General features: G+C 43.6%; 1 protein-coding gene across 6 annotated transcripts in view; it reads left to right on the top strand.

The window, feature by feature from the left end:
* The window catches only part of lmo7a (LIM domain 7a), a 39,267-nt gene that overhangs the window by 9,880 nt on the left and 2,558 nt on the right, over nucleotides 1–26,829 (top strand). For 2 of the 6 annotated variants that reach the window (XM_061287861.1, XM_061287864.1), the window contains 22 exons: nucleotides 3,100–3,206; nucleotides 9,188–9,218; nucleotides 9,558–9,671; nucleotides 10,652–10,859; nucleotides 12,110–12,353; nucleotides 17,482–17,511; nucleotides 18,216–18,333; nucleotides 18,855–18,997; nucleotides 19,097–19,694; nucleotides 19,906–20,154; nucleotides 20,412–20,526; nucleotides 20,901–21,062; nucleotides 22,107–22,276; nucleotides 22,347–22,404; nucleotides 22,493–22,549; nucleotides 23,373–23,398; nucleotides 23,700–23,807; nucleotides 23,878–23,964; nucleotides 24,276–24,955; nucleotides 25,141–25,181; nucleotides 26,049–26,226; nucleotides 26,348–26,662. In XM_061287861.1, coding sequence (XP_061143845.1) covers nucleotides 3,100–3,206; nucleotides 9,188–9,218; nucleotides 9,558–9,671; nucleotides 10,652–10,859; nucleotides 12,110–12,353; nucleotides 17,482–17,511; nucleotides 18,216–18,333; nucleotides 18,855–18,997; nucleotides 19,097–19,694; nucleotides 19,906–20,154; nucleotides 20,412–20,526; nucleotides 20,901–21,062; nucleotides 22,107–22,276; nucleotides 22,347–22,404; nucleotides 22,493–22,549; nucleotides 23,373–23,398; nucleotides 23,700–23,807; nucleotides 23,878–23,964; nucleotides 24,276–24,955; nucleotides 25,141–25,181; nucleotides 26,049–26,226; nucleotides 26,348–26,662 — 3,839 coding nt within the window. Of the gene's footprint in view, nucleotides 1–3,099; nucleotides 3,207–9,187; nucleotides 9,219–9,557; nucleotides 9,672–10,651; nucleotides 10,860–12,109; nucleotides 12,354–17,481; nucleotides 17,512–18,215; nucleotides 18,334–18,854; nucleotides 18,998–19,096; nucleotides 19,695–19,905; nucleotides 20,155–20,411; nucleotides 20,527–20,900; nucleotides 21,063–22,106; nucleotides 22,277–22,346; nucleotides 22,405–22,492; nucleotides 22,550–23,372; nucleotides 23,399–23,699; nucleotides 23,808–23,877; nucleotides 23,965–24,275; nucleotides 24,956–25,140; nucleotides 25,182–25,301; nucleotides 25,901–26,048; nucleotides 26,227–26,347; nucleotides 26,663–26,829 lie in introns of those variants that run through there. The other 4 variants (XM_061287866.1, XM_061287865.1, XM_061287867.1 and 1 more) reach the window with 4 other exon arrangements.

The following is a 26,829-nucleotide window of genomic DNA, read 5'->3' as shown; positions in this document are numbered from 1 at the left end:
AGACTAATTGCAGTGTTTGTCCGTTTTAGGCCCAAAACTGCTGCTGCAGAAAAGAGAAAGTCGACCACAATGTGACCAATGTATATGTAACGGACCCGACACAATCTGTCTGAAAAGTCTGCGGGTCAATAAAAAAAAAAAAGATACTTTAAGTCTTCATGAAAAGGATTAGTGGGTGGACAAGGCATATTTAGCAGGATTAAAAGCGGATGCGTGGCAGCGTGGCATTCCAAAGACATTGTTACAGTGTGTCGGCAATGTGTGATTCAATTGTGTTCATAACAAAGTTACATCAACTTTTGTTTTAATAACTTTGAAGGCGATTACAATGTTGGTAAGAAAGGCTCGGTGGATTATTTATTTTTTTTCTAGCAGGAAGAAAGCACAGTATTAAAATGAATGAACTAAATCAATGAAAATACCAAGCAAATAACGGCCATCTACAGAAAAATGGACATGTCGTACAATGGCACTTTTACTTAAGAGTGACCCAAGTTTCGAGTTCTTCAAGATACGAGCCAGAACTCTCATTTTTTTGGAGCTCATAACGCGCTAGGTTTTGGCAGCAACAGCATTAACTAATGTTAATGATCAATTTTTAATTTTCTCTAAACCTTGATGGCATAGCAGTTCAAATCCCAGTTCTGGCTGTCCACAGTTGAAGTGTTGAGACTGAACTTTAAATTGTCTGGAAATGAGAATCAATTACTTACCTCTGTAAACAATAAATAAATAAATAGATTTATTGGGGATTGTGGTCATTTTGTTACATTCATGACCACAAGCTTTTGTTTTTCGTCGTTTTAGTTTGCGCTGTTTCGTCAGCCAGTCGGCTCATCAACATTCTGGAGATGAGCCGAAGAAGGCGAGGTGGATCAACACCTTAATTAGTTTGTGCATGTGAACTATGTTAGAGATGAAGAACAGGATGTCAGCCTGTGGCCCGTGAGCAGCATATGGGCCTACAATAACGTTTAATCTCCCTGTGTAATTGTAACATCAAATAAAACAAGACTATAAATGTCAAAAATAAACACACAAGCCCAGATGCTCAGCACAATTCATTCTTATACGCCGCAATTTGTTGCAGTGCTTCGTTTTCTGTCTGCCCGCAGTCTCCTCTTGGATAAAACGTGTCTACTTACAAAAAAAGTAAATATAGCAAACACCTGTTTCCTTTCATTGTTGTGTTTGTTAGAGTGTCTCTTGCCAACTGGTATACAAAAATAAACAGATGTGAACATTTGTTTACACTGTTGCTCTGAACTGTGCCTCAAAAGTTGAGAGGTCCTGGGTTCAGAAGTTGCCTCAGGCCTTCCTGTTTTAAGTTGGCATATTCTTCTCAGGCTTGTGTGGGTTTTCTTTGGGTAGTCCAGCTTCCTTGCACTTTCCAAAAACACACATGTTAAATTCCTGTGCAATGTGGCAATCCCGCCACGTCCAGCCCATGCCAATCTGAGCTCAAATCTGCACCGCCACCGCGTCACCTTGCTAGAGCTACAAATCCAGTGGCCAGCATCCGCTTTGAAAGCTCAGAGGAGTGAGATTTTAAACAATGTACATTCACACTGGGCAAGATGGCATCCGCCTGGAACACTCCAATTTGTCTATACACGTTAGAGTGTGAATGGTTGTGATTGGCTGGTGCGTAATCTAGGTTTTGCCCCTTTGTCTTGATCGAAATCAGCAAGGATAGGCTCCGGCTCACCCGCAACCCTTATGAGGACATGCACTTTAGAAAATGAATGAATGAGAAATAAATGCCTATATTTTATGGCAAACTAATCCAAGCCCACAATATTTGTTTGTCACATCATAAATTTGGAGTGCCAAACTGAAATTGTACACCACCCCTCTTGCTCAAGTCAAATTCCAATGTAGGGGATCTGTGTTTTATTGGTTACCTTTAATTTTACATATTAATAATTGGATAGTGCAGTTATTACAAAGACAGCATGGTTGGGTAATTGGTCTGTGGGCAGCTACAGTGGCTTATGGAGCCAGTATGTTTTTGCCTATTTAAAGAGAGAATCTACCCAGCAATTACACCAGACCATGATGATGTCATTCCACGTCCTCACTTGGAACTCACTTTAGCTCTGTGGGAATTGTATAATGTTGTATATTTACATGTAAAATGATTACCGAGTCTCCCTTCATGCGAATATTTTATTTTTATTAGTGTCTCTCCCCTTGCATGTTGTGGTAACTATCTTCAAAATAAGTCGCCACCACAGATTCCACAGGTTGTGTATTTATTCTCCCATATAACTAAACTCTAAAGAAATCAATTATTATTATCAATGTTACTATTAAAAATATAATACAAAATAATGATTATATACATAAATAAACCAGCAATTCAGAATCAATCAATGATAGGTAAGATTTGTATCTATTTAGTTTGTTATATTTTGGGTCAGACGAAATCAGAGTAGTCAGGGAAAAATGAGGGACACTTTTCCACTAAATATAATTTGAAAAAATGACGATCACAACACACACGCGCACACGCACGCACGTACGCACGCACGCACACACGGTAAATTTGACATGTTTTCTCAATGTTATTGGTCAGTGCACACACGTTTATACTTTCTTGACACATTTAGTAATGATAGAAGTTTAACATATCTATTTTTATGAATAATTTCAATCCTTTCTATATACACAACTGATACAATTAATTGTCTCTAAAGTCGATGGAAGAAGTTTTTTTCTTTCACCGCAACGTTTCGTAGCAACCGTCTCCCAAATAGGCCCGCTGCGCCTCAGATTCCACAGAAAGGAGCGCAACCATAAAGCCCCGTGACGTCACACTTCCTCATTTTAACCACACCCGTGCCCTGCCTACAGGTGGCGTTGCCGCTGTCAGTCAGCCAGCCAGCCCCCTGTCACATGGTGCCACTCCTCCCGACACTCAACTGCGTGTTTGTTATGCACACATGCTCCTCCCTGCCTTCCTGCTTGCGCGATATGAACTTTGGAAGCAATGAGTAGTCGCCAGTGCTGCCAGAAAATTCTTGAGTGATTCCTTTTTTGTGTGTGTGTTGGTGGTGGACAGCCCTCATCTGTGCGCTCTTGTTCTCATCCATCCAGGACAACATCAACGTCTTCCTCAAAGCCTGCCTCAAGCTCGGACTCAAAGAGGCACAGCTCTTTCACCCCGGGGACCTCCAGGACCTGTCATCAAGAGTCACAGTCAAGTAAGTGACTAACTTCTGCTTGTATTCTTTTTGTGTGTGTGTTTGTGGTATTGTGCATGAATGAGACTTTGAATGTGGTTCCGCACTGTTGCACGCTCGCACAACATGTGAAATGTTATTCATTATAATTGACGTCATTGCCCTTTGGCAGTTGACAGAATAGACTTAAAACTACCTCGCCAATTTGGAAGAAGTCTCATTACAGGTGGAAGCTGTTGAATTCAGATCCAGAAATATTTTTGGACTATTGTTAAAATGTAGTTTTTTGGATCGTTAATTATTTACATCACAATTCAAGTAAAAAAAAAAAAAAAAAGTCATGTTTTTTTGCAGGACATTATGCTGGAATATTATTAAGGGATGGGACTTGAATTTAGGAAAAGTTAGTAATATGGTTTTGGTCCAGAACTGAAATCTATCTATATATATAGAGAGAGATTATTTTATTATATTTTTTCACATTGCTGGCTGCAGCATTACATCAAAATGACTAACCCTGGAAGACCACGTGAATATTTGATATGATGGTGCCATGATTCCTTTATCACCTTTGTTGAGATTTTCGGTGGACATTTACATGAATTCCAAAAAACAAATGGTTTGACCTTGAACAGTACTGCACTGTGTATCATTCATTGTGTGGCCCCAGGAAAAACCCAATCAAATATTTTGTATGCCTACATGTTCACTGCAAAACAATTATCAATATTAATTTTTTGATTGAAAATTTCATGAATTTTAATGAGGAAAGCAGGTGTTTGCTTCAGGTGTGTTATCTAATGTGCACAATATGGTTGCTGGTCCAAATTGAGGTTGTTTGGCTTTGCTGGGGTGCAGTTCGAGTTTGACATGTATTTTCATGTTGGAACTATGAGTAATGGATGATTAGTTGATGCACTCACCGGCGTGTTTTAATCTTGTTACTCCCTTTGGTATGTAGGTTCATATAATGCCCTCCAAAAGTATTGGAACAGCAAGGTCGGTGGCAGTAAAAGTATTTCAAATGACGTCTTTAACAGTCTGGTGAAGTCAATGGCAGTTATTGCAAGTTAGGTTTTATGCCACCATATTAAAAGCAAAAGAATTGAGCATGCCGTTCCAATACTTTTGGAGGGAGCTGTAGATCAGTTGAGAGGAATGAAAGTAAGGCGCCTGCCCTGGGAGGAGGGACAGTGCAGCAATACAGTACAGTCAAGTCAATGACATTTTGAGAATGTTGTAGTTTTGGGAGTGCGGCCGGCCCGCAGAGTGGCATGTCGAACAACCTGTTCGCTTTTTGCATTCAGGTGAGCGTGCAGGAGGGAGCTGACTCGATGAGGCACCCTTTCGAGGGGATTTCGGATTTTCATGTTAGGCCTTGGGCTTTTTTTTTTTTTTTACCTGTTCTACACAATTGCTTGTCTCATTATGCTGTTATTTTGGGGTGTCCCCCCCCCCCCCCTTCTCTCCAGTTCTATTGTTGGAGGCGGATTATTATTTATTTTTTTTTAACTTGAAGGTACTTATGACCTTTGGGTTTTTCCTGCAATCCACTTTTTTTCCCCATCATCCACTGGATTAGCCATGTTTCGTTGATGCCAAAGGTGATGTTGAAAGCACAAAAGACACAGAGATCAACGATATGTACACTAAACAAACAAATCTGTCAGGTTATCGTGGCACACCTTCCAAGGTAACAATGATGCCCTATGCTACAACATGATATCAGTGCGTCAAACACTTTCTTTATGGAGTTTTGGAATGACTCATATTCCTGTCGCTTATCTTTTTGACCACTACCGCCATTGCTGTTTTGTTTCATGTCTTCTTTATCGTCTTTGGATATATGTTGATGATGATGGTGGTCAACTCCTTACTTCTGATACGGACTATGATTGCACATATTGAATTTTCATGACAAGTATTTTTTAAATGTAGAAAATATTGCTATTCTTATATATTTTTACAAATGTGTATTTATAAAAATAAATAAATTGCCACTAATTGATGCTTGTACTTACATCTACTTACTACAACAGTAGTCCTTCCAGGCTATTTGGGGAAAACATCTTGTCAGGTCTGAGGTTTCATTATATGAGGAAAGAAACATACAAGTGCACTTTGTTATTGCACTTGTTTGGCTGTTCTCTTTGCCACCGAGTGATAAAAAGGGAGATGAAGCGGACCCCCTGTCCTATTATTAGACTATCCGGAGGATTGCTTCGACCAGCAAGATTGATCGGAATGGTATCGTAACTCTGTAGAGGAGCTTTAAATAGCGTCCTTTCCTCCCCCCCCCACTGCATTCTGCAATGCATGTGAGGTTAAATTTGCATCTGTGTGTGTTTTGAGAGTGTTTTGTTCAGAAAAGAAGTATGTTTTTGAATTTTGGGGGGGAAAGAACACGTGTGTGTGTGTATAGAATTGTTGCCCCTGACAGGAATTTATGAGCCGAGATAATGTAACTAATAAAACAACAGGTGGGGGGACTCGGAGAAGATAATGTCAAGCATCTTCATTTAATTTTATCAGAGCGTGGCAAGAGAACAACTGTCCATGCTCTGTGTCCAAAAGCTTTCACCCCCCCGTGAAGCCATTGTACCCTGCGCTATTCTCAATCTGAATTTCCCTTTTACACTGTGAATAAATAAATACAAGACCGATTATTGAGAATATGACAGCGACCATGCTGAAGGTCTGCTACAAGTTGGTACAGCAACCCCAGGTCATTGTGAAGCTCTTTGCGGTGATTGAAGGTTTCCAACTGCTGCATGTGTGTGTTTGTGAGTGTGCGTCTATTGCTTGTAGCTTGCAGTAGTGATTTGCATACTAGCTAGCAAGGCATAGCTTCAAGAGAGCGTTCAGTCTTTCTTGGTTTTGCTTCCTAATGCTTTGTATTCTATTGTATAACTTTCCATTTCTACCTGACACACTTAATAATATTCCTGTCATGGTATTTCATATTATTGCAAAAATGTGTTGATTTGCCCTTAATAGATAACTCCTCTTCATTTGACACCACTGCAAGCCCAGGAACAAATGGACCGCTGCAAAACATACCAAAGGCACATAGGAAGTTAAAAGCAAGAATACTTTGAACCATCATCCAAAATATTTCGAGAATTTCAATGTCGCTCGACTGGTTTGCCATCGAAACGGGATGTGTTGCAACCGTATGTCAAACAATAGTCCTTGTAATGCTTGATATGGGCTAGTTTGAAATATTACAAGACTTCAGGCCAGGGTAACAATTGTAACCGTGGTTCTGATGAACTTGTAACATGGGTATGAACTTGTCCCTTGCTGTGGCAACCATAAAAGTATTATTGGACGTTTGTATGCTGACCTTTGAGCTTTGCAGTGATTCTATTGCCTCATGTTTAGGAAAGCTACCCTCTGATAGAAGAGCTGTTATCAGTTACGTAAAGTAGAGACAATATCAAAAGTGTCATATACAATAGCTAGTGTTGCGGCAGGGATGATAAGAGCATTCCATTCTGTACTTTAAAAGATGACTTTTGACCAGGCCTGCTTCATCACACTGGTTGTGATTCACCACTGTGTTAACACCAAATCTTTCCCCTTTTTTTCGGCTGACAGGAAAATTAAAGTCTTCCAGATGAATCATGGAAACTATTTCCCTTCACCGCGGGACTACAGCCTGCTGAGGCAGCCGTCAGGAGAGTGTAGCTTCCACTAGCTTGTACCTTGTGCTGCTATATTGTAGCGTACAAGCTAGTGTCGAGTCGTTTTTTGCTCTAGTAGTTTGTACCACCGTTTAACTTGTGCTACTAGCTTTTAGGTTACTCGGGTAGTCAGTAGCAATTAGCTTGTGTTAACATAAATACTACCTTGTAGTTGCTGACTTGTTTTGTATGAATCGTGATTCTTCCAGTAGTTTGTAATTAGTTGCTTGCGCTAAACCACAGCTTCTATCTAGTAGCTTGTACTCGATTTGAGCTTATCCTATTGCTATCCAAAGTAGTGCGGGAGTACGTCGCTTTCTTAGGTCCAGAGGAAAGGCAAAACATCCAAGCTTTTTGAAATTGAGAGCTACTTCTTAGCTATCAATTAAAGAAAAGAAATATCAATTTAATACACAGTTATGAAATAAATTTGCTGAATATGCAAATTGTATGGACAAGAGTGACCTGTGAGTGTGTGCGTGGTGTGTTGGGTGTGGCTGCTTCATGTTTTCCTACATGGCGTCACTTGGAAGGCGGCAGTGGTGTTGGCGATGGCAAACACACCATAAACATAAATGAGAGTGGTATTCGTGGTTAAACACCAGACCTCATCCGCTCCCTGTTTTTACACTCCATGACACAATACGATGCCTGGCACCAGTGCCTCTTCTGTTCAAGTGTTGCATTGTATAGCGTGCGTACGTGTTTGAGAGTGGGTCTGTGCGACTGCAGCTGTGGCAAACCTAATGATGAGGTGTCAAATGCGCCCGGTACAATCGGAAATTGTGCCCTTTTTGCAGGATCGACTTTAAGAGTAGTTTGAAGCGTGTGAAATAATTTAGCTTACTAGCTAACTAACCAACATTTCAATTCAAGGACTTACAGTACGCCGTCATGATGTTCCATTGTTACAAGATGTTATATGTTCATCTTGATAGCAAATCTCGCAGTATCAAACACCTCTATCATTAACCACTTAAACTTGTACAGTTGAGCCCATATTTATTGCCACGAACGTGTGCAACACAAAATAGGCAGTCTAGCATTTATTATATTTTCATTCATGTCATTACGGTCGAATCAACCGACTATCCTTGCTTTACGCACCACCCACACAGGTTTATCAGTCAGCCTGCATACAAGAAGCTAAGCTATTGCGTTCGTGCATGACAGCACAAATGCATGGGCGTACATTTACGACCTCGCCACTGTTGTACTGTGCGGGGGCCATTATCACTGTTTATGGGCTTCTTTGAATAGAGACAACACACAAGCGGTTGCAACTGTACCTACACAATCAATGTGCGAACAGAAAGTACTTGTTTTCATTCCTCCGATTGACACTGTCAGCTCTGTTAGGTGATGCGGATGATACTCAGCCTTGTTTTTATTTGCACAGAAAAGCCTTGTGTGCTCAAGTTAGCTCAAAGCTACATCTTTGCTAAGTGCTACTTGGTTTCACCGAGTCCTTAAGCCAACGGGTGAGAGCAGAAACCTGCTACACAAGTGACAAACACGTCATCAAACTGTTTTGTAGAGCTAGAAGGTAAATTATCAGTCGGGATCTTCTCATGGAGTGACTTTCTTACAAACAATACAACGAAAGGAGGTGGGAAACTGTCTCGTCAGTAACAAGCACATGTCAGATAGCCATTTGGTGGCTAGTATGGGAGGCTAGCCTAAAAGTCTACATCTTCACCGTGTTCTTTTGACAAACACTAGTACAAGGCAGTTTCACAAGTGATAAACATCTTGAACCTAACCCATCACGGCTAGCTAGTTAGCTAGCTAGTTGCCAACACGAGACGCTAACGGGGCAGGCCACATCTTGATCAATGCTGCCGATTGTCAGCACACACAGATGGACTCAATTGCATCACACAGATGATAACAGATGATGACTTCGAAGTTCTTTGCTCACTCAAAAAGTGGTTAGCCTTTTTGGCTGGACGGTAGCACGGGAAGCTGACGTACCGTAGCTTAGTTGAAGCTTAAATTTATATTGGTTTCATCCCAATGATTTGATTATTGTAGGTCCTTTGGGAAAAAAAACAGGGCCCAACAAATTCCCAATGAATCCCAACGTGATAGTGTTTTCAGAAGTGTGCATGTGTGCGTGCGTTATGTTTTCTCAGTCTTTTGTGTTGGCGTGTGAAGGGCGGGCACTGTAGTCTGGCCTCTGCTCTCACTTTCTAGCTCTTTCAATGCCACTCTGTTATTGTCCACTCACACACAGTCACACAAGCATACACACACACACACATACGTACATGTTCACACACAGTGACCTCTTTTTTAAAAATTTCTCTCCCCCAGTGATGAAGAAACTGACCGAAGACTCAGGAATGTGAGTTATGATTTGTTTTGTTACAAATTCTCACCTTGATCGTCATTTAAAATGTATTTCCGTTGGTTATCACGGAGGTGTGTTGTTCAATCACAGCTAAAAAACAATATGTTTGGTAGTTATTTAAAAGCCCACATACGTAGAAAACTGATTTTTAAAAAGCGATTAGTACTTGTATGATCTTTTCAAACATGCAAATGGCCCCTGTTATGTAGATTTAGTGTTAACTTTTCTGATTGGATCTTGAATCGTTTCTTGCAAAAATCAACAACAAAATCAACCAGGGAATTGTTCACTTTTTGTGTGTGAAGCTATTTCTTGTATGTTTTTATGCTACAGGTGTTGATCACACTTTACTGGCTTGGTAGAAGAGCTCAGGACGAGCGTTCCTATGATGGACCTTATCTAAATTTCAAGGCATTCGAGGGATTACTTGGCACAGCACTTCATAAGGTAACGCCACATGAGGAGATTCAAACAAGCACTCAATATTGTTTGAATATTATTACAATGCCCTTTCTGCACATTGCATTCCTGTAGGGCTCCCTAGGTATGTGCAGGATAACATGGCTTACATGCCACACAGGGGAGCACAAGTCATGTATGATCCCATGGCCTCACAAGGTTATTTAAGTTTCGTTTACCACCTTGCTCACTCTCATCAACATGTGACTGAACTGGTTTGAGCACATTTTGTGCATGCATTGGTAATACTGTAATTCTCCTCAAACAGGGATTGGCAGGATTGCAGTTGTGCACTGCTTGTTTGGTTTTTTGTTTAGTTCAGCTGTCACCAACGCACCAATGCAAATTTTCAGATGATCATTTCGACAACATTCTCCCCTAAAAGAATGCATTGTCCCATCACTGGTGAGCTATTTTTAGAACAGGGAGAGGCTACCCATGTCTTCTTTGGGGGATATCTGGTGCCTACACCACCACCTTGATGATCCCTGCTTGAGTTATTGGTTAACTTGTGTTAGTTATCCAGCTGTGCAAGCTAGCTTGTCAGTTAATTTCGCGATTTCACGAGTAAGATTCAGCTTGTTAGATGGTGAGCTAGACAATTACACTTTTTTTTTTTTTTACCAGATAATGGTGCACATTGAGGAGTCTTTTTTTCACAGATAGCAGTGCGCTTGCATTTGAGTAAAGTGAGGTTGTGACCTGGGTATCATACCACTGAAGACAGTGGAGTAACAAAAAGTTATCCAGATATAGTTATTTTTGCCTTCCATAAAAACTATACTGAACTGAACTGTTATTGTTGGACACGGAGGTTTTGTGTAAATGCAAAAAGCGAGAGGCCCATGGCCAAGAAAGGCCATTCTCCACTTGGGAGTGCTCTCAATACACACCCACACATTCCGGAAAGAAATATTACAACTGCTTGTAATAATGTTGTTGTTTGTTTTGTGTATCCGTGTTGAAAGGCTCTACACGAACTGTCTGGTCAGACAGGCAGCAGCACCCAAGACAGTGGTTTGGGAGACAGCTGGTCTTCAGAGCGAGAGGAGCGTCATCAGTTAAAAGGAAGAAGAGGTGGACACAGGAGAGACGACTCCTTCGACAGTTTGGACTCTCTGGGCTCCCAGACGCTTAGCATCTCGTCGGACGCCACACTCAAAGGCAGCAGCGAGGGTAGGGCATCCTGCTGACAGTTGCTCTCTTTTTTTCACAAGTCTACCATAAATATTTAATCTCCTCTTGCTGGATTGTCAAATATTTGTGGGGGCAAGCTGCAAAAAGTTGATTTCGTTAGGACAAGCAGCTGCCGCCCCCTAGTGGTTTGGTCTAACAGGGAAAACTTTTTGGTTGAAAATTGACTTATAATTATCAAGCATAATGAGCATGCTTGCATTCAAAAAGCAGCGTAATCATATTATAGTTCATCCACCCACATAAGATGGGAGCAGTGTGACATTCCACAGTGCTCCACACTGACTTGTAAATGAAATGGATTCCAAAAGTGTGTGGGTGCGGGGATGGGGGGGGGGGGGCTCCTCCATACTCTTGCCAAAACACAGTTTCCCCCCTTTTATTCTCACCTCCCCTGCCTTGTTTTCTCCAGCCATTGCTATTTGCCTCTTCAAGTCAACCCAACCCAAAAGTTATACTATGCTTTTTTTTTTTGGAAGGGCCTACTTAGCTGTTAATCTTCCAGAAATACAGCCATATAGGATGACATATGTTTTACATAGCCAGAGAATGTCCTGTGTTAAATCAGAACTAACAACCAATGCTTCCATGCAGCTGTTGTTCAAATAAGGAGAAAAAATTGCCCAATTTTTATGTATATTGGCTTCTACAGTCGTTTTGGGTAAACAATTACTATACACAAGTTTGTATACTATGATTTTAATTGTATACAGAATACTATACGCACATTTTATGAAAATGTCAGAAAAACAAAATGATGCCATCCAGTCTTGGATTTGAGCCCAAAATTAATCAAGCTTAACATTCAGTTACTAAAACATTTGTTTGTGTCCAAAGAAATCGTGGAGTAATTGTTTTTTATAGGATTAGAAAAAAAACATAACACACATCTATTTTTACATGCATGTTTGTTGAATATAAACATTGAAATCCTCCGACGTGTTTCCTAGTTTGCTTCGTCTCATCACCTTTTCACCAATAAGATGTACACGGGGGAATAGTCTTGTGAAAAGGTTTTCCTATTTTCTACATGTGACTTGGGCATGTTTGATTTAGCTGTTTATTGAGAACATGTTCAGTGAGACAGACACTGTGAGGTCCCTACTTGGCTTTCCTTGTTCTTGACACACAACAGAACACAGCAGGGGTGATTTTAAGATCAGACATTTAAGGTGTTGACAGCTTAGCTCAAACTTTTTTTTTTCTTCCTTTTCTGCACTTCCACCATCCAGGTTGTTGCAGTGACGCCGAGGCCGACGCAGCTTTCAGAATGGCCGACAAGGAGTCTCTTAGTTACCGCCGCTCTGTCAACCTCACACCGAAGGTCACAACACAGTTCAACCAGTTCCTGCCCACTAAAGACAAGACCGCGGCATATGTTCCCGCTCCCCTGAGGAAGAAACGAGCTGACCGCACCGAAGACAGCCGACGCAGTTGGGCCAACCCCAAGGATGAGGATGACCTCCCGATCACCAGGTACTGTACTAAACCTAAGTTAGTAACTGAAGTTTTGGCTGTGTTCGGAATCACTCTCTAGCCTCTACATTCAGGGATGTCTAACCCGTTTTTGGTGCGGGCCACAAGCTGGTTTCCCTCAGAGGGCTGTAAAGACTCTGAAACGATATAAATATAGAATTCCCTTATCGTGGAGTTAATACTTACACAACAAATTGATGATATATATTTTTTTTACATTCAGTAGTATGGTATGGTTGTATCTCTATGGATTGTAGGGACACACTGTGAGCTGGAAGTGGTTGTGTAGGGGTTTGCCATTTCAAAGGCAACACAGGTTTGTTTTGCAACTTTTGGTCTTGATATTGTATCATTCTAAATTAAGTAGGAAGTATAGGTTATCCTATGTACATCTAGAAAAGTAGAAAACAACCAATCACAGCAATATATCTCATAATGCATTGAGTTGTAAAAATATAAAAATATCTTGGGTGGACAAAGTGCTTTATTTTGTATTAGTTTTTTAAAATACTCTCAAAAAATATATATTATTATATCTTGTTGAATTGTTCAATACTTTTCACAAAAGGTTATTATTTCGCAACAACAGTGAGGTAATTAATAGCTCACAAGTGGTGTTTGAAAATGGATTTTTCATTGAGTAAAGTAGAAAGTCCACCATGTATAAAATCACTATATACTGACTCGGGAGAAAGGAATGAGTGACTGATTCCAAACACAGTCCATGTCTTTGGAATTTTATATCGTGACTCATTTTCTTCCGATGCCGCTGATGTTTGTCTGTGATGGTCCACGTTGGTACCGGTGTTGTGTTTCCTTCCCGTTTCCTGCAACGTTGCCCTCAGTGACGCCAGGCCGCCCCCTGACAAAAGTCAGATTAAATCCCCCAGTGCTCACCAACAGTGTACCTTTGAGTACGAAAGCGGCAGCGACTCTGACTCAGACCGCCCGGACCCCGATGTTGTTATGGATGACCTGGCCAGCCGACGCTTCCACAGCCCCTCGCCGGCGCCCCCTGCCAACTTTTCCGTACCCATCAGCCTGTCGGTTTTGGGTAGGGCGCCCGGGGGGCAATGGCCGAGGATGACCGTGAGCCCCAGGGTTGCTCGCAGGTCAGAGAAGCATCGGTGTGACTGTGTTGTGGCGAGAGCGCAATCATGGACGCTTCCTTTATGCATTCAGTTTGTTCGTCGTAACATCGGGCAAAATCTTTGGATGTGCTCACGCTAACTGCTCCGTTTGCTGACGTTTTTGTTGGTTCCTGTTTTGAGCCAGGTTGGGTTTCAGCTGCACAATTTCATTTGGCCTGCCTGATTATTTTTGTCCACTTTCGACTGAATTTTGGTTTCAAGCTTGCGTTGAGCTGTGTTGAGGATCACCCCCCCCCCCCCTTCCTACTTTTGGTTTGCCGTGATTGCCTAACAAACCAAATGCTATCACACGCATGATTGCGCCATCTCTCTGAAGCAGCGGCGACAGTGAGGCCCAAAGGGCCGAGCGCCGCCCCCAGGTGTCCACTGACAGCATTTTCAGCGATCAATACGCCAACTCTGAGGACGAGGACGACGAGGTGGGCTACGCAGACCCTGTGCAAGATGACCTCTATGCCCGCAAGGTGGGATCCAGACACTCGGTAGCAGGCGACGCCTCATACCACAAGTTCTTGCCCAAGTTGTGGACGCCGGAGGAGAACGTTCACATCCGGAAGATCAATTTGGGCTCTCAAAGGCGACCGTGGTACAGGAAGATACAAGGATTCAGGTGTGTTAGGAGCACAGGTATCCAGATCAACTTGGGGCTTGATTTACTAAAGTCACAAATAGCAGGCGTTAAATTACCTGTTCCCTCACTAAATTGCCAGAGCTCTTTGTTTTACGTCATGGAATTGGAAGTGGAAGACAAAGACAAACAGACACACAAGCAGCCTTATCAAAGCCATGCCATGGGTTCACTTGCCTGAGTGGCAATTGGAAGTGCAGCTATGTGCCCACCCAGTGCATTTAAAACTTGGACAGTTTAACTGGAAAACCGCAGAAGCCTCTCAACTTCAATTTAGTACATTTGATAGACTCAATCCTAGTTGTGGACAGTTGGTAGCTTTCAAATCTGTTTGCATGTGCACAGACAAACAGAGATTTGTTTTTGGACACGCAGGCTTTTAGTAAACCAGGCCCTATTCAGAAGAAACATAAACCACTTCATAAGGTACACCTCCACCATTTAATGGGCTCTAATCCAAGAGCTGCATCCACAATTCTGCCTTTGCAAATGTATTTGCCAATCAAATAGCTGCAAAATGTGTGCTACAGCTCTTGTATTGGATGTCATTCGATTCTGCAGGTGTACCTAATGGCGTGTCCGGTTTCTTCCTGCTTTTGCAACTCTCCCCTCTATTCTTCCAAGCATGTCAATTTTTGCGCATGATTCTTTGCATTTCCGCTTCATTTTTTTCCCCCCCACTAATGTTTCTTTCTTTCTCTCTGTCGCTGCCCCGCAACTTCTGTGTCCCTCCCCCTTCCCCGTCTTCCCTTCCATTCTCGGCCTCAGCCACGAGACGTCGGGCCCCTCATCGGACGATTCCGATCCTGACGTCGCTCCCCCGCTTCCCTCGGGCCCTTCCTCCCCTCACCCCTCCACGGCTCATAGCGCCAAAAGGTCCATACATACATACATCCCGACGTTCCACAAAACATCATGTGTCATTTTATATACGCATTTTGCCAATTGGCTGTTTCTACTGGAAAAGAGCAATTTTCTCACAACACAAAACTTTATTGCATACACAAAATACACAATGTGGACAAAGGTTTTTGGACGCATCTACCGCACTCCAGAAAGTCAAAGACAAAGACAACCTAAGAGAAGGAATCATGCTTCATGCACTTCATTTTGGTTGACACAAACCCAGAAGCATAATGCTTCTACTAGATAAGTGCTTCATATTCGGATCCTGTAACATTTCCACCCGCCCCTCCATCTTCTTTACCATTTAGGCTTGATAATCAAATTCTTTTTTTCCCCAATGATACTTTTCAACCTAATCTACAAATAATACAGCCAATCTGTTCCTTTTAAGAATCGTCGTTAAAAACCTTGTAAGCAAAAGTGTGCCGACCTCCAGTATGAGATGAACCTAAACTAATTGCTTTGGAGCATCGTCCAATTACTTTTGTCCAAATAGTGCACCTCTATCAATGTCTGTCCTTTTCTTTGTCTTTAGTCGAATTCACATGCATGAATTTATCAGCTTTCTGTCCTTTTCTCTTCTACCTGCCCCGCCTCCTGCAGTCCTCCTATGCACGCTCACAACCCTCCACACCTACCTAAGACCACTGTATTAGAGACCCCGCCCCTGGTGTTTGCCCCAGTAGACCCCACCTCTGGTCCCAGATTGGTCAAATGTCAGCAGTGGCCCCTGCTAGGGCGCCAAGATCCCCGGGAGCCTCCAGATCCTATCGATTATGAGAGCATCATCCCTGATTTGGAGAACGATGACATGTTTGCAAGGCGGACCCTCACTTTCCAGTCCAACAGCGAGCTCGCCACAGTGAAGACCCCTCTGGCTGCAAAGCGCTGCCTTTGGACATCGAAGGAACAGATCAATATTGTCACACAGCTCCATAAGGAGGAGGAAGAGGAGGAGGAATTTCCAGACATCGAGCAGGATGATGTGGTCCAACGTCGGGAGAAAATTCAGCAACAACGCCCCCTGTCAGGAGCCCCTGACAACTTCTCCCCAATGGCCATCCCTGAGCCCTGGGACCTCCCTCCTGAACTCAAGACCAGACTCCTGTGTCCGCCGTGCCCCCTCACCCGGGAGTCATCGCTGAACAAATCCACTCGTGTCCGAAAGGAGCCCCGTCCCGAAACGGATGACATGCTGGTCCGCAAGCTTACTGCACAGCACACCCAGGTGTCAGCCAATCAGGCGAGCCCTTCCGTGCCAGCTTCCTGTTGTGAGGACGACCTGCAGAAATGGCAGGCCATCAGGGAAGCTAGTCAGCGGAGACACAAGAAGAGGCTCATGGTGGAGCTGCTAACCACTCTCAAGTTGTAGGAATGCAATTGTTACACATTTAGCTTGAAGTCATTAATTTCTCATCTTGGGAGGGGTTTGTTTTTGAAAGGTTTGTTTGGTCTGCTGCACCACTGGCAAATTTCTTGTATTTACTGTTTGTTGTTGCTTTGAATTGGAAGTTGTTGGGTTTTTTTCCCCCTTCTCCAAATGGAATATTTCCATACAGGTTCCTGTTGACGAGTTAATGGATGCTAAAATGTACAAAGGTTATATGTTAGGTTATTTTTTTTTTTTGAGGTGTGTTTTGTGAACAAATATTATGCAGGTTTTTCCCTCAAATAGTGACCTCCATACTACGACTGTTACCACGACATGGGGTGTTTTATGACAGAGAATGTGGGGCATCTCTTGGGCTGATGTTTATGGTGGAGTTGAAAAGAAAGTTGGATGTAAACACAACTAAGTTCTGTCCCTTAAAATGATAAGGCTCTCAGGGTTTTGCACTGAGCCCTTTTAATTAAAATCAGATTTTATTTTTAAAAATGATCCACCTCCACCCAAAAATACATTACTCCTAATAGATGCCTGTAACTCTCCGCAGTTAAGTAAATGCACCCAGCCACTGTGTGAGGAAGTACGATGATATTTGAATGGAGGGTTTTCTCATCAGATTGCTTGTGGAATTGAAAAGAAAATCCTGGTCTCCAAATAAATACATATACAGTCTACTGTATATTATTATCTCGAGAATGCACCTTCTGTGCGTGAAAACCACACAGACGTGTCGGGGATTGGTCGCGAAAACCTTCCGAAATTCCTCATAGCGCTGACGGAAGTTGCAACTCGCACAATCTCTGCAGCAACTACAACATCAATCTACACTCACACAAAGCAACCGTTGAATCTCCGCCGCGTGGGTGTACGGTACTTCACCGTTATTTGTTACGTTTCCAGAGAGAGTCTTGTAAAAGTGAAATAATGATGTCATCCATCTGCATACACACACCCAAGTGTAAGAAATGTTCACAAGTGGACAGCATCAGGTCCAATGTGACAATATGTGACACTTATGTCTGTCGCTTCCCCCCCATTCCTTCTTTGGTTTCCTAGACAACAGCAAGAAAAAGACAGTTTCGACGGGTGAGTTGACACGGGCTGCCAGGAATGTGGCACATTTAGCTTGTTTCATGCTTTTGTGGCTGTTCCTGCTAAATGCTTACCACTTGACTGTGTGGCGGCCATGGTGGGCGCTGCTGGCCTCTGCCAAAAGGTTCCTAAAGAGCAAGAGATTTATACAATTTAACAATAGGACACAAGTGTAAGCATTCTTAACACTTCTCACATAAATACCAGAGTGTTTTTTGTTCTCAGGTGAGTTTGTTTGTGTCCAGTTTTTGCTTGCTGTTTTGCATCGCGGGCTGGGGCTGTTCACTAACTAGCTGAGCTTTTTGTGCCTCAGAGTGGTCATCTTGTGTCAGTGTGCTATCTAACGTCTGGCCGCAGGACCATCATGTAAAGTTTCTGGATGATGAATGGTCGACTGTATTGTTTGGATTTGTGGGATACAAACTGTCAAAATATTATGTTGCCATAGAACTATTCACTAAAACAAAATGAGTGAGAAAAAGGTCTTTCAAAGTGTTTTGCCATGCCCATGAAAGAACCTGATTGATTTTTATTTACTGTACAGGATTATTATAAAAACAGAATATTTATGAGCAGCAGCGTTCTATGGGAGTGTAATATTTGACAGACCGAGCCCCTGTAACTAAAGCTGCGATTCCCGTTTTTCCACCTATTTTCGCTTTTAGTTCTGATTTCTTTTCCTCACTTTGTTTCCGTAGGAGCAAATCAACAAATGACATCACCGAGGAACCTGTGTTGGTCAGACGGGCGTCTCAATATGAAGCTCTCGAGAAATACCGCGAGCAGATTAAGCAGAGTGACGATAGGTGGCAGGATGTAAGTGTGGCGCCGAAACGCAAAGAGGCGGGAGGGGGGGGGGGTTCTCCAATCACATTATTGTGATATTATGATTCACATTTATTGACAGTCAGCAATAATTAAAATAGACTTCAATTAGAGGAACATTTTGGGAACTTCCTGTGGGTAATCTAAAGATCACATTCAGAACCCGATTGATTATTCAGTTATGGATTTAGTTCTTAATAAGGAAATCCAACATACTGTAATTCAAGCAAAGTGTTCTTATACTAAACCAAAGAAAAAATAGTTACCCACATTCTGCATTGTGTCATGGCCGGTCGAGCAGCTCTCTATGTACTGTCTGTCTAATTCAGTTTGATCGGTGCATTGTGGAATAATGGTGCCTTTTACGCTGCATATGGGTCACACAAACCCCTATCCACAGGAGTGGCGAGCCAAGCGGGTGGAGCCTAAAACACACAAATAGAACATTGTTCACTCGCGTGAACGTCCGTCCCGCTAAGGTGGGTCTTTTGAACCCGGCTCCTTCTTTGCAGGACTTAAGCAAATGGAAGAACCGGCGTAAGAGTGTCAATTCTGACATTGTTAAAAAGAAAGAAGAGAGGGAAAAGGTTGAGGAGATCACATACGGCGGCAGCACCAGAAACTCCAAGACCTTCAAGGAGATGCAAGATGAGAGGTATGAGGGCAATGCACACTTTGGCCGCAATTCTAGCTACCCCTCTGATGAAATCAACTTGTTTCTTACTACCCTCTCATCATCCCTTTGGGCCATCAGGGAGAAGCGGCGGAGCGGCAGCCTCAGCAGCCGCATTGGGTCGCTCAGCATTGACAACGACAGCGACGTATTTGAGAAACCGAAAGCCCGTACCCGGGACAGCATGACCAGAAGCTACACTATTGACACTTTTAATCACTCCTCCAGCTCGTCTGAGCCCGCTCAGAAAGAGGTCAAGCCCCCAGATGTCTCGCTGAGGTCCACAAAGCAGGAAGCCGAGTCCGTTAAAGTTCCCGGCAGGGCCACCGCTCGCAGCTCGTTCATCGCACCCAAACCTTCCGAAGCCACATCCTCGCTCAGGAGTTCGGTCTTTGAAAGCACGGCCAGAACAAAGGAGAGCTCACTACTTCCGAAAGCCTCGCAAAAGGTGCCTGAGCCCGAGAGCCCGGTCAAGGTGCAGCCCCCAACTTCTGGTTCCATATTCAAACCATCGCTGGCCAGCAAGACAGACGCCAACGCTGCGGCGGTTTCTCGGATATCCGCCTCCCTTCCTCGGAGCTACCAGAGATCGGATAGTGCGCGGCTATCGTCAGTCATCACGCCAAGACCTTTCGGGACCCAGGCAACCCGTGTAGGCTCACTTACCCGGAGTGTCACAGTGAGTCCATGTCCCTTCCTCATAATAGAATTTCCCATCAAAATACAGTGGCACCTCACATCCAACCGTAATCTGCTACTCCAAATCGTACAACCTTTGGGGTTTCAAAATTTTTAGGTGCCACTGTAGTTTGTGAGCCAAACTATGTTCACAAAATGAGGCCGGGACGTCCGGTTGTTCATTCTTTGCCGATATATCTTTTCCCCTACAGCTGAACGACTCCAACAGTCGCATCAACGGCAACACCGCCGTTCCTAAGAATACGTCGGTGCCGAGCCGCTATCATCAATTCATGACCGTGGAAGAAATGGCCCAGTCGCAGTTGAGCCCCGTCCACAGCAGCGAGGACGACGACGAGGAGCAAGAAGAGACCACGGGGAAGAGTGTCACCTCTACATCAAGCATCTCATCCCGCACAGTTCAGGTCAAGAGGGACCTTCCAGCTAACAAAGCCAGCAAGGTATTCCTGCAGTGCTCGGATTTTGGATGGCGTGTCACAATCAGTCCTGCTGTAAAATTGGAAATGCGACTGGTAGTGGTCGACTATTTATGTTAACTACCGAAACAGTTCTTGATTTGACATTTGATCGAGTGCTGGGATTGCTTGAATGCTGACAAGAAGTCTAACTCGTTTCAGGGCTCTGGTCCTCCTGTCCATTCAACCCAATTGTTGTTATTTATCTTGACTCTCTTCCGTTGTTTGCCTCTGCGTTCCAGGATAGTATGTGCGAGATGCGGATCAGCCTCAACCAGAAGCCCAACAGCAGTCGAGACTTTGGCTTTGATGTGGCGTGGGATTCTAGCGGGGCTCACGTCAATTACATCCAACCAGGTATCAGCAGAAGCATCCAAGACACTCAAACCAAACTATCGGCACTTTGTCAATGAAAGAGTGGTAACACGCAGAACCGTATGTAGTGCTATTTTGTTACTAGTTCTTGCTTTTAGAAAATGCATCAATAGCCAGACTTTAGGGGTCCCCATAGCTGCTGTATATGAGCATTTTCTTTCTAGTCCACTTCAGTTAAGACCTATGTAGGACAGCATCTTTCTGGGACAGCTCTCCCGGGCCTGAACCTCCCATTTTGACTGAGACTGCCCTTTCTCCACCATGCACATCAATTTAGTTTCGCATGTGAATTTTAAGTTCGACTTTCACCCTGTCTGGCTCCTACCCAGTCCTGTTGTGTTGTCTGTCTTCCACAGGCAGCCCAGCTGATATATTCCAGTTGCAGGCTGGGGATGAGGTGCTGACATTGAACAGCCACCGGGTGGCGGACATGAGCTACCTTGACTGGAAGGCCGGCATGGACCGAGCTCTGCAGGAGGGCAATTTGGTGATGGACATCAGGCGTTATGGCAAGAGCAGTGAGTCATACGTGTAGTGTGTGTGTGTGTGTGTGTGTGTGTGTGTGTCTACCAGATTTGGACTATTTGAACTGTAAACAACGTTTCGGGACAACCCAAGAATTTAAAATGCAAGAAAGTACCGACCACTTTTGCAGCTGTAACAGCTTCCACTTTGTTTAGGGGATTTTTTGGGGGTCCAGAGGATTGTGTTGACGTTACTTTTCCCACACCAAACTTGTCGCTTGCACTTCTCACAAATAGCTAACTGATTGTGACAGTCAAAATTGGAGCATAAATTGTTTGTTGAATCATGCGTGAATGTTCCCATGACAGCATGGCAGGAGGCCCCATACGCCTCCACTCGTGATGATGACTGTTACTGTGTTGAGCATCCATGGTTTTCATTTCTACTTTTGTTTCTTATGCCGATGTTTTCTTACTTTCTTCCACTTCTTTATTTTAGTGGTCCTTATTTCTCTTATCAGCATTTACTCCTAACCTTTTTTCTTCTGGTAGGAGCAACACAACTCACTTATTTCCCACAGTTTTAGTCTGGCTGGCTAACTGCTACAGTCATGCCTGCCCCCTGAATATTGTGAAAGTAGTGTGGCCAACAAATTTTGTCTAATATTTAGATTTTTGTTTGATGGTCTTGAACATTATATTGAGGAAACTATGCACAAAAAACAAGACTTTGAGATAAGGGTAAATCATTTTTCTTTTTCACTCTACTGTACTAAAAAGATTATCCCAACTGGATAAACCCATCTCCAAACGTCTGCACCCCACATTAGCCGGTTGGTTTTAACACACCATACGTATAGTATATTTTTTCCAAACTTTTTGTGGGTGAATGACAGCTGTCATATGATTCATGGCTGAGGAAGGTGGTTTTTCTGTCCCGTTCCCCTCTGCTGCTATGACACTCGTGTCTTTCGCTCCTCTCTGGAGGATTTCTCGGCATTTGGCTTCCTTGTTGCCATTAAAACATATGCTGATTTAATAAAAGAAAAAAAAAAAAAACACACAAAAACCACATGTTGCTATATTGTCTGCATGCAGACTGGGACAGAGATCCGTCTTCCCCGCCATTTAAAGGCCATAAGACCATCAATCTGACCAGTACGGATCATACCACACTTGTAGGTTTCCCTGAGGCCGGTGCCACCAACATGCTGGATTTTACTTCGCTCACTGACACGTCCGCCAAGGCTACCACCCACTCAGTCGTGGTAAGTGAACCCCCAAATGCTTTGCGCTATCTGTAGGCCGGATTTTTACTAAAGGAGAACCTTTGTGCAGGATATGGCTTCCAACGGCGTCGAAGGTGGTTACCCCAAAGTGTCCATGATGACAAAAGGTAAGGTCATGAAGTAATGGTGGCATATTAGTCGTATATTACATTTGTTTTGCTTGATTAAACTTTATTTCTCCCATCTCCTGTATAGAATCAGAGCCCATTTCTATGATAAACTTAAAACGGAGATCAGAGTTTTTTGAGAAAGGTAAAAAATAACATGTTTTACGAGGTTTGGGGCTTGTTTCATGTTTTTTAACGCTTTTGTTTCATGCAATAATGTCTCAGCCTTGGGGTGGTTTGCTTTGCATGCTTAATGATCAGTTGGAGGATAACTGAGTAAAAATAGGGTAATAGTCCCAGAATGTGTTTTGGGCCCAACTTTCACTCCTTGAACTCGTCTGGTTCCAGAGTTTTTTTTTTTTTCCTTCTTCAGGCATCTCGTCATAAAGATGTTACCTTCATTACAGCAAAATGAATGAAAACCTTTCTTTAATTTAAAAAAAAAAAAATTTAAAACAATGTTAGATTTTAGGGTGAAATTAAACCGTATTCTCAAAATCGATTTATGATTGACTGAAATTTCTATTGAACAAAACTCTAAACACTTTTTAGTAGCATTTTTCATTTAGTGTAAAATTAAAACTTCTCCCTTTTTTTGTTACTTTTCTACGCCCATTAAAAGCATATTCCTGCCATGCTCTCAGCATGTTCAACCTTTTTCACTTCTGCATGCTGATGATGTGCTTATGCAATCATGCTCTTCTTAATTTCCTCCATTTCCACATTTGATGTTGAGTGGAGGCAATCAATAAGTTGGAATGGGGTGAACGTGACATTTGTTTGTTTCTCATGGCTTGTTGTTCTCATTGTGACTTTTCATGATCAATTGGTGCTTGACTTGGCAATAAAAAGCAAATAAGCCCGTCAGCAGCCTGTTAATGTGGCAGATGGCTTGCAGGGTGCCTTGAATGAATCTTCCATGGTGCATGACACAAATATTGACCGGATGGTTTTGTCTTTTTTTCAAGGATCAGCAGGCTCTGACATGCCAGATGTGAGTACCAACATTGGTGCATTGCCATATTGCTATATTTTCTTGAGAAATTAGTTATGACCAACTAAATTGATTACATTTTGTCAATATATAAAATAGCATCGAGTTATGGAGTGTTGTCTTATTTGGCCCCTCAGTAACACTACTGAAAAATTGGCCCCTCCTACATTTAAGTTGAAAAAGTCATTTTTAATATTACTAATGTTTTGGATACCTTATTCAGCAACACGGGAAGAACCCAGAAGAAAGGATCAGCTTAATGTTCTACTTAATTGTGTGTATATGTCCTCTCCATCCTCAGATACCTGTTCCACCACTCACCGCGTCTTCAACTCGCTGGTCCTGGGATCCAGAAGAGGAACGCAGGCGACAGGAGAAGTGGCAGAAGGAGCAGGAGCGCCAATTACAGGTATATTGAAAATAGAAGACAAAATTCTTTCCATATTAAGAAGTGTCAGTGTTATTGTTTTGTCATATAGGAGAAATATAAACGTGACCAGGAGAAACTGCAGGAGGAGTGGACAAAGGCTCAGGAGGAGATCTCTAGCAGTGTTCCACAACGCGAGGTACCACATCATTTATTTTAAGTGCTACAGTAAATGATATATTACGAACGCTTTTTTGTTGGGAAGATTGGCTTTAACACGGAAGAAATACGTATAACAATCTGAAGTTCCTAGTATTAGAAGAAAATACTTGTATTATTTTTTGGGGTTACAACAATTTAGAAATGATGTACTTGTAGAAAGAAACGTAACAACACAAAATTACTAACATCAAGTAAGATAATCGCATATGTGGGACAGAAACATTATTATATTGCACTGCAATTTCTCTAGTATGCTATATGTCGGTCATATTTCTGTTTCTCCTGCAGCCAGCGGGCCCAACGCTCGCCTACTGGGACCTAGAGCAGGAGCGAGAGAGGCTGGAGCAAGAGAGGAAGAGGAGGCAGGAGGAGGAGCAGCAGGAGCGCATGAAGCTGGAGTTGGAGAGGCAGCGGAGAGAGGAAGAGTTTGAGCGCCAAAGGCAGGAGATGAGGAGGCGGGAGGAAGAACTAGAGCGAGAGAGACAGGAAGTCGAGAGGAAGAGGAGGGAGCAGGAGCAGGAACTGGAGCGCCAAAGGCAGGAGATGAGGAGGAGGGAGGAGGAGCTAGAGCGTCAAAGGCAGCAGGAGGAGGAGAGGAAGAGGAGAGAGGGGGAGCTGGAACGCCTGAAGGTGGAGGAGGAGAGGAGGAAGAGGGATGCAGAGGAGGAGCGCCAAAGGCAGGTGGAAGAGGAGAGGAGGAAGAGGGAAGCAGAGGAGGAGCGCCAAAGGCAGGTGGAAGAGGAGATGAGGAGGACCCGAGAGAAGGAGGAAGAGGAGCGCCAAAGGCAGGTGGAAGAGGAGATGAGGAGGACCCGAGAGAAGGAGGAAGAGGAGAGGAGGCAGAGGGAAGAGGAGGAGCTTGCGTGGCAGAAGAGGAGAGAGGAAGAGAAGGAGGAGCTGAGGAGGAGGCTGATGGCCGCGGAAGAGCAAGAGCGGCAGGAGAGGAAGCGTGCCATCGAGGAGCAACGGTCATTATGTTGGCTATTAAGATAAAGCGATAATGTGTGTGTGTGTGCGTGCGTGTGTGTGCATGTGCGTGCGTGTGTAATATAATTTCCATATGAATTGCAACTGGTAAGATGTGGAAAAAAATGTGTGTCCTCCCCCCAAAAATATCTCAATTTAATTGTGGGTTTTTTTGTTTTGTTTACAGGGCTAAATTGCTTGAGACTGAAGAAAGACTTCCAAACAGAGGTCAGTAATTAAGTGTTACAATACACAATACACGCAGTTGTACGTAAAACTGTGACCTTCAATGGAATCCACTGAACTAGTGAGGCACACGTAAACGTCAAATGTGCGCCGCTGCTGTAGGTTTGTCAATGCATCGGGGCGACATGGCCCACTGGCTGCTGGAGGAGCAAGCCAAGAGCACACGGGAAAAAGTGGCACACGGTCAAAGGGCCGCAAGCGAGCTGGAGAAGGAGAGGAGAAACATTCTCATTGCCATGAGATACAGGGAGCCCCAGAGAGGTCGGCTCCTGCCCCGCAATCGTTGGCTCTGATTGGCCTCTGAATCAAAACATTCCAATCAGCATGCAAATCAGACAATCTAATTCAGAATTGATGGACTTGATCATATCTGACTTTTCAGCATCAACATTGACTGTTTGAATGTCTTTAGATTGAACAGAAACTAGTTTAGGGAAGCCTGTGAACACTATTCCAATACATCAAATGCGAAGAATTCAAATTTTGTTCCTGTTCATGCTGGCCGCATGATTAGATCCAATTTATTCCTGCAACAGTCATGAGACGACTACGGCTAGAACACACAAATAAACGCATGTGATAATGTTAACCGGGTTACTGCTGTATTATACTAAATTGGCTCGTGGCCCACAATATTGCAGGGCGTGACTGTACTGACTGGCTCATTCGTGCAACTCGTTTCCATGAGTCGGCCATGAGTTTTGCTGCAATTATTATGTTTAAAAATGATCATTATGTTTTTGATTTCATGTGTCAGTCGAGAATGATGAAAGAGTTGGTTATCTGTATCTCATCGTTGAGGTTTTCATTCTCAGCGATCATGTCTGGCCTCCCCCTCTGTGATTGCAGTGATAGGCGGCGATGTGGTCGACGCAATGGGTGGGCAGCCGCCATCACAGGCGGAGCTCCAACGCCAGCAGCTCCTGAACGACATGAAGAAGAAAACAAACTTATTGACGGACAGCAGCTGGATCCGCCAACGCTCCGCCACAGCCCCTAGCAACAGCGATCTGCCATCTACGCGCAGGTTGGTCAACCATTCCGGTGCTGGTGTGGTTGGTGTGGGCTCGCTAACGCCGATGTACGCAGGTTGTGGGTTTTGGTGCTGGGGCTAACTGGCAAAATTGGGCACGGGGTTGGCTTTGCAGGGGCGGCTCTCTTGACCACCTAGATAACCCCCCCAACTCCTGGCGTTCGTCTTGGACACTCAGGAGCGACTCCCATATACCAAACTACTCGCGGCCTCACTCCGCCCTCTCCGGCAGCGTTCCCTTTTACGGCGACGGGCCGCCAGGGGCGCCGTTCGGCTCGAGCACTCTGCCCGCCTCTTTCGGGGGCCCAGCAGCTGGGAACACCCCCTGGTCTGGACAGTTGTCGTCGCTTTCGACATCTTCTCTCTTACCCACCACCTCGCCAGAACCAGAACCTGGTTCTGACGCAGGTGGTCGGCAGCAGCGCAGCAGGTAAACTGGGTTGGTCTACTGGTTCTGATGTTGCAGCTTTTATGGGAGTGCCTGCTAAAGCTTCAGCATTTTATGGCAATTTTTTATTTTTATTTTACAATATTGTGTATAGATTATGAGAATTCTTCAATTGGCAAACAGATTTTTCATATATATATATATATATA

The sequence above is a fragment of the Syngnathus typhle genome, linkage group LG9 (assembly GCF_033458585.1).
Source record: "Syngnathus typhle isolate RoL2023-S1 ecotype Sweden linkage group LG9, RoL_Styp_1.0, whole genome shotgun sequence".
In the NCBI taxonomy this organism is placed as follows: domain Eukaryota; kingdom Metazoa; phylum Chordata; class Actinopteri; order Syngnathiformes; family Syngnathidae; genus Syngnathus; species Syngnathus typhle.
This window is presented reverse-complemented; position numbering and strand designations above follow the sequence as displayed.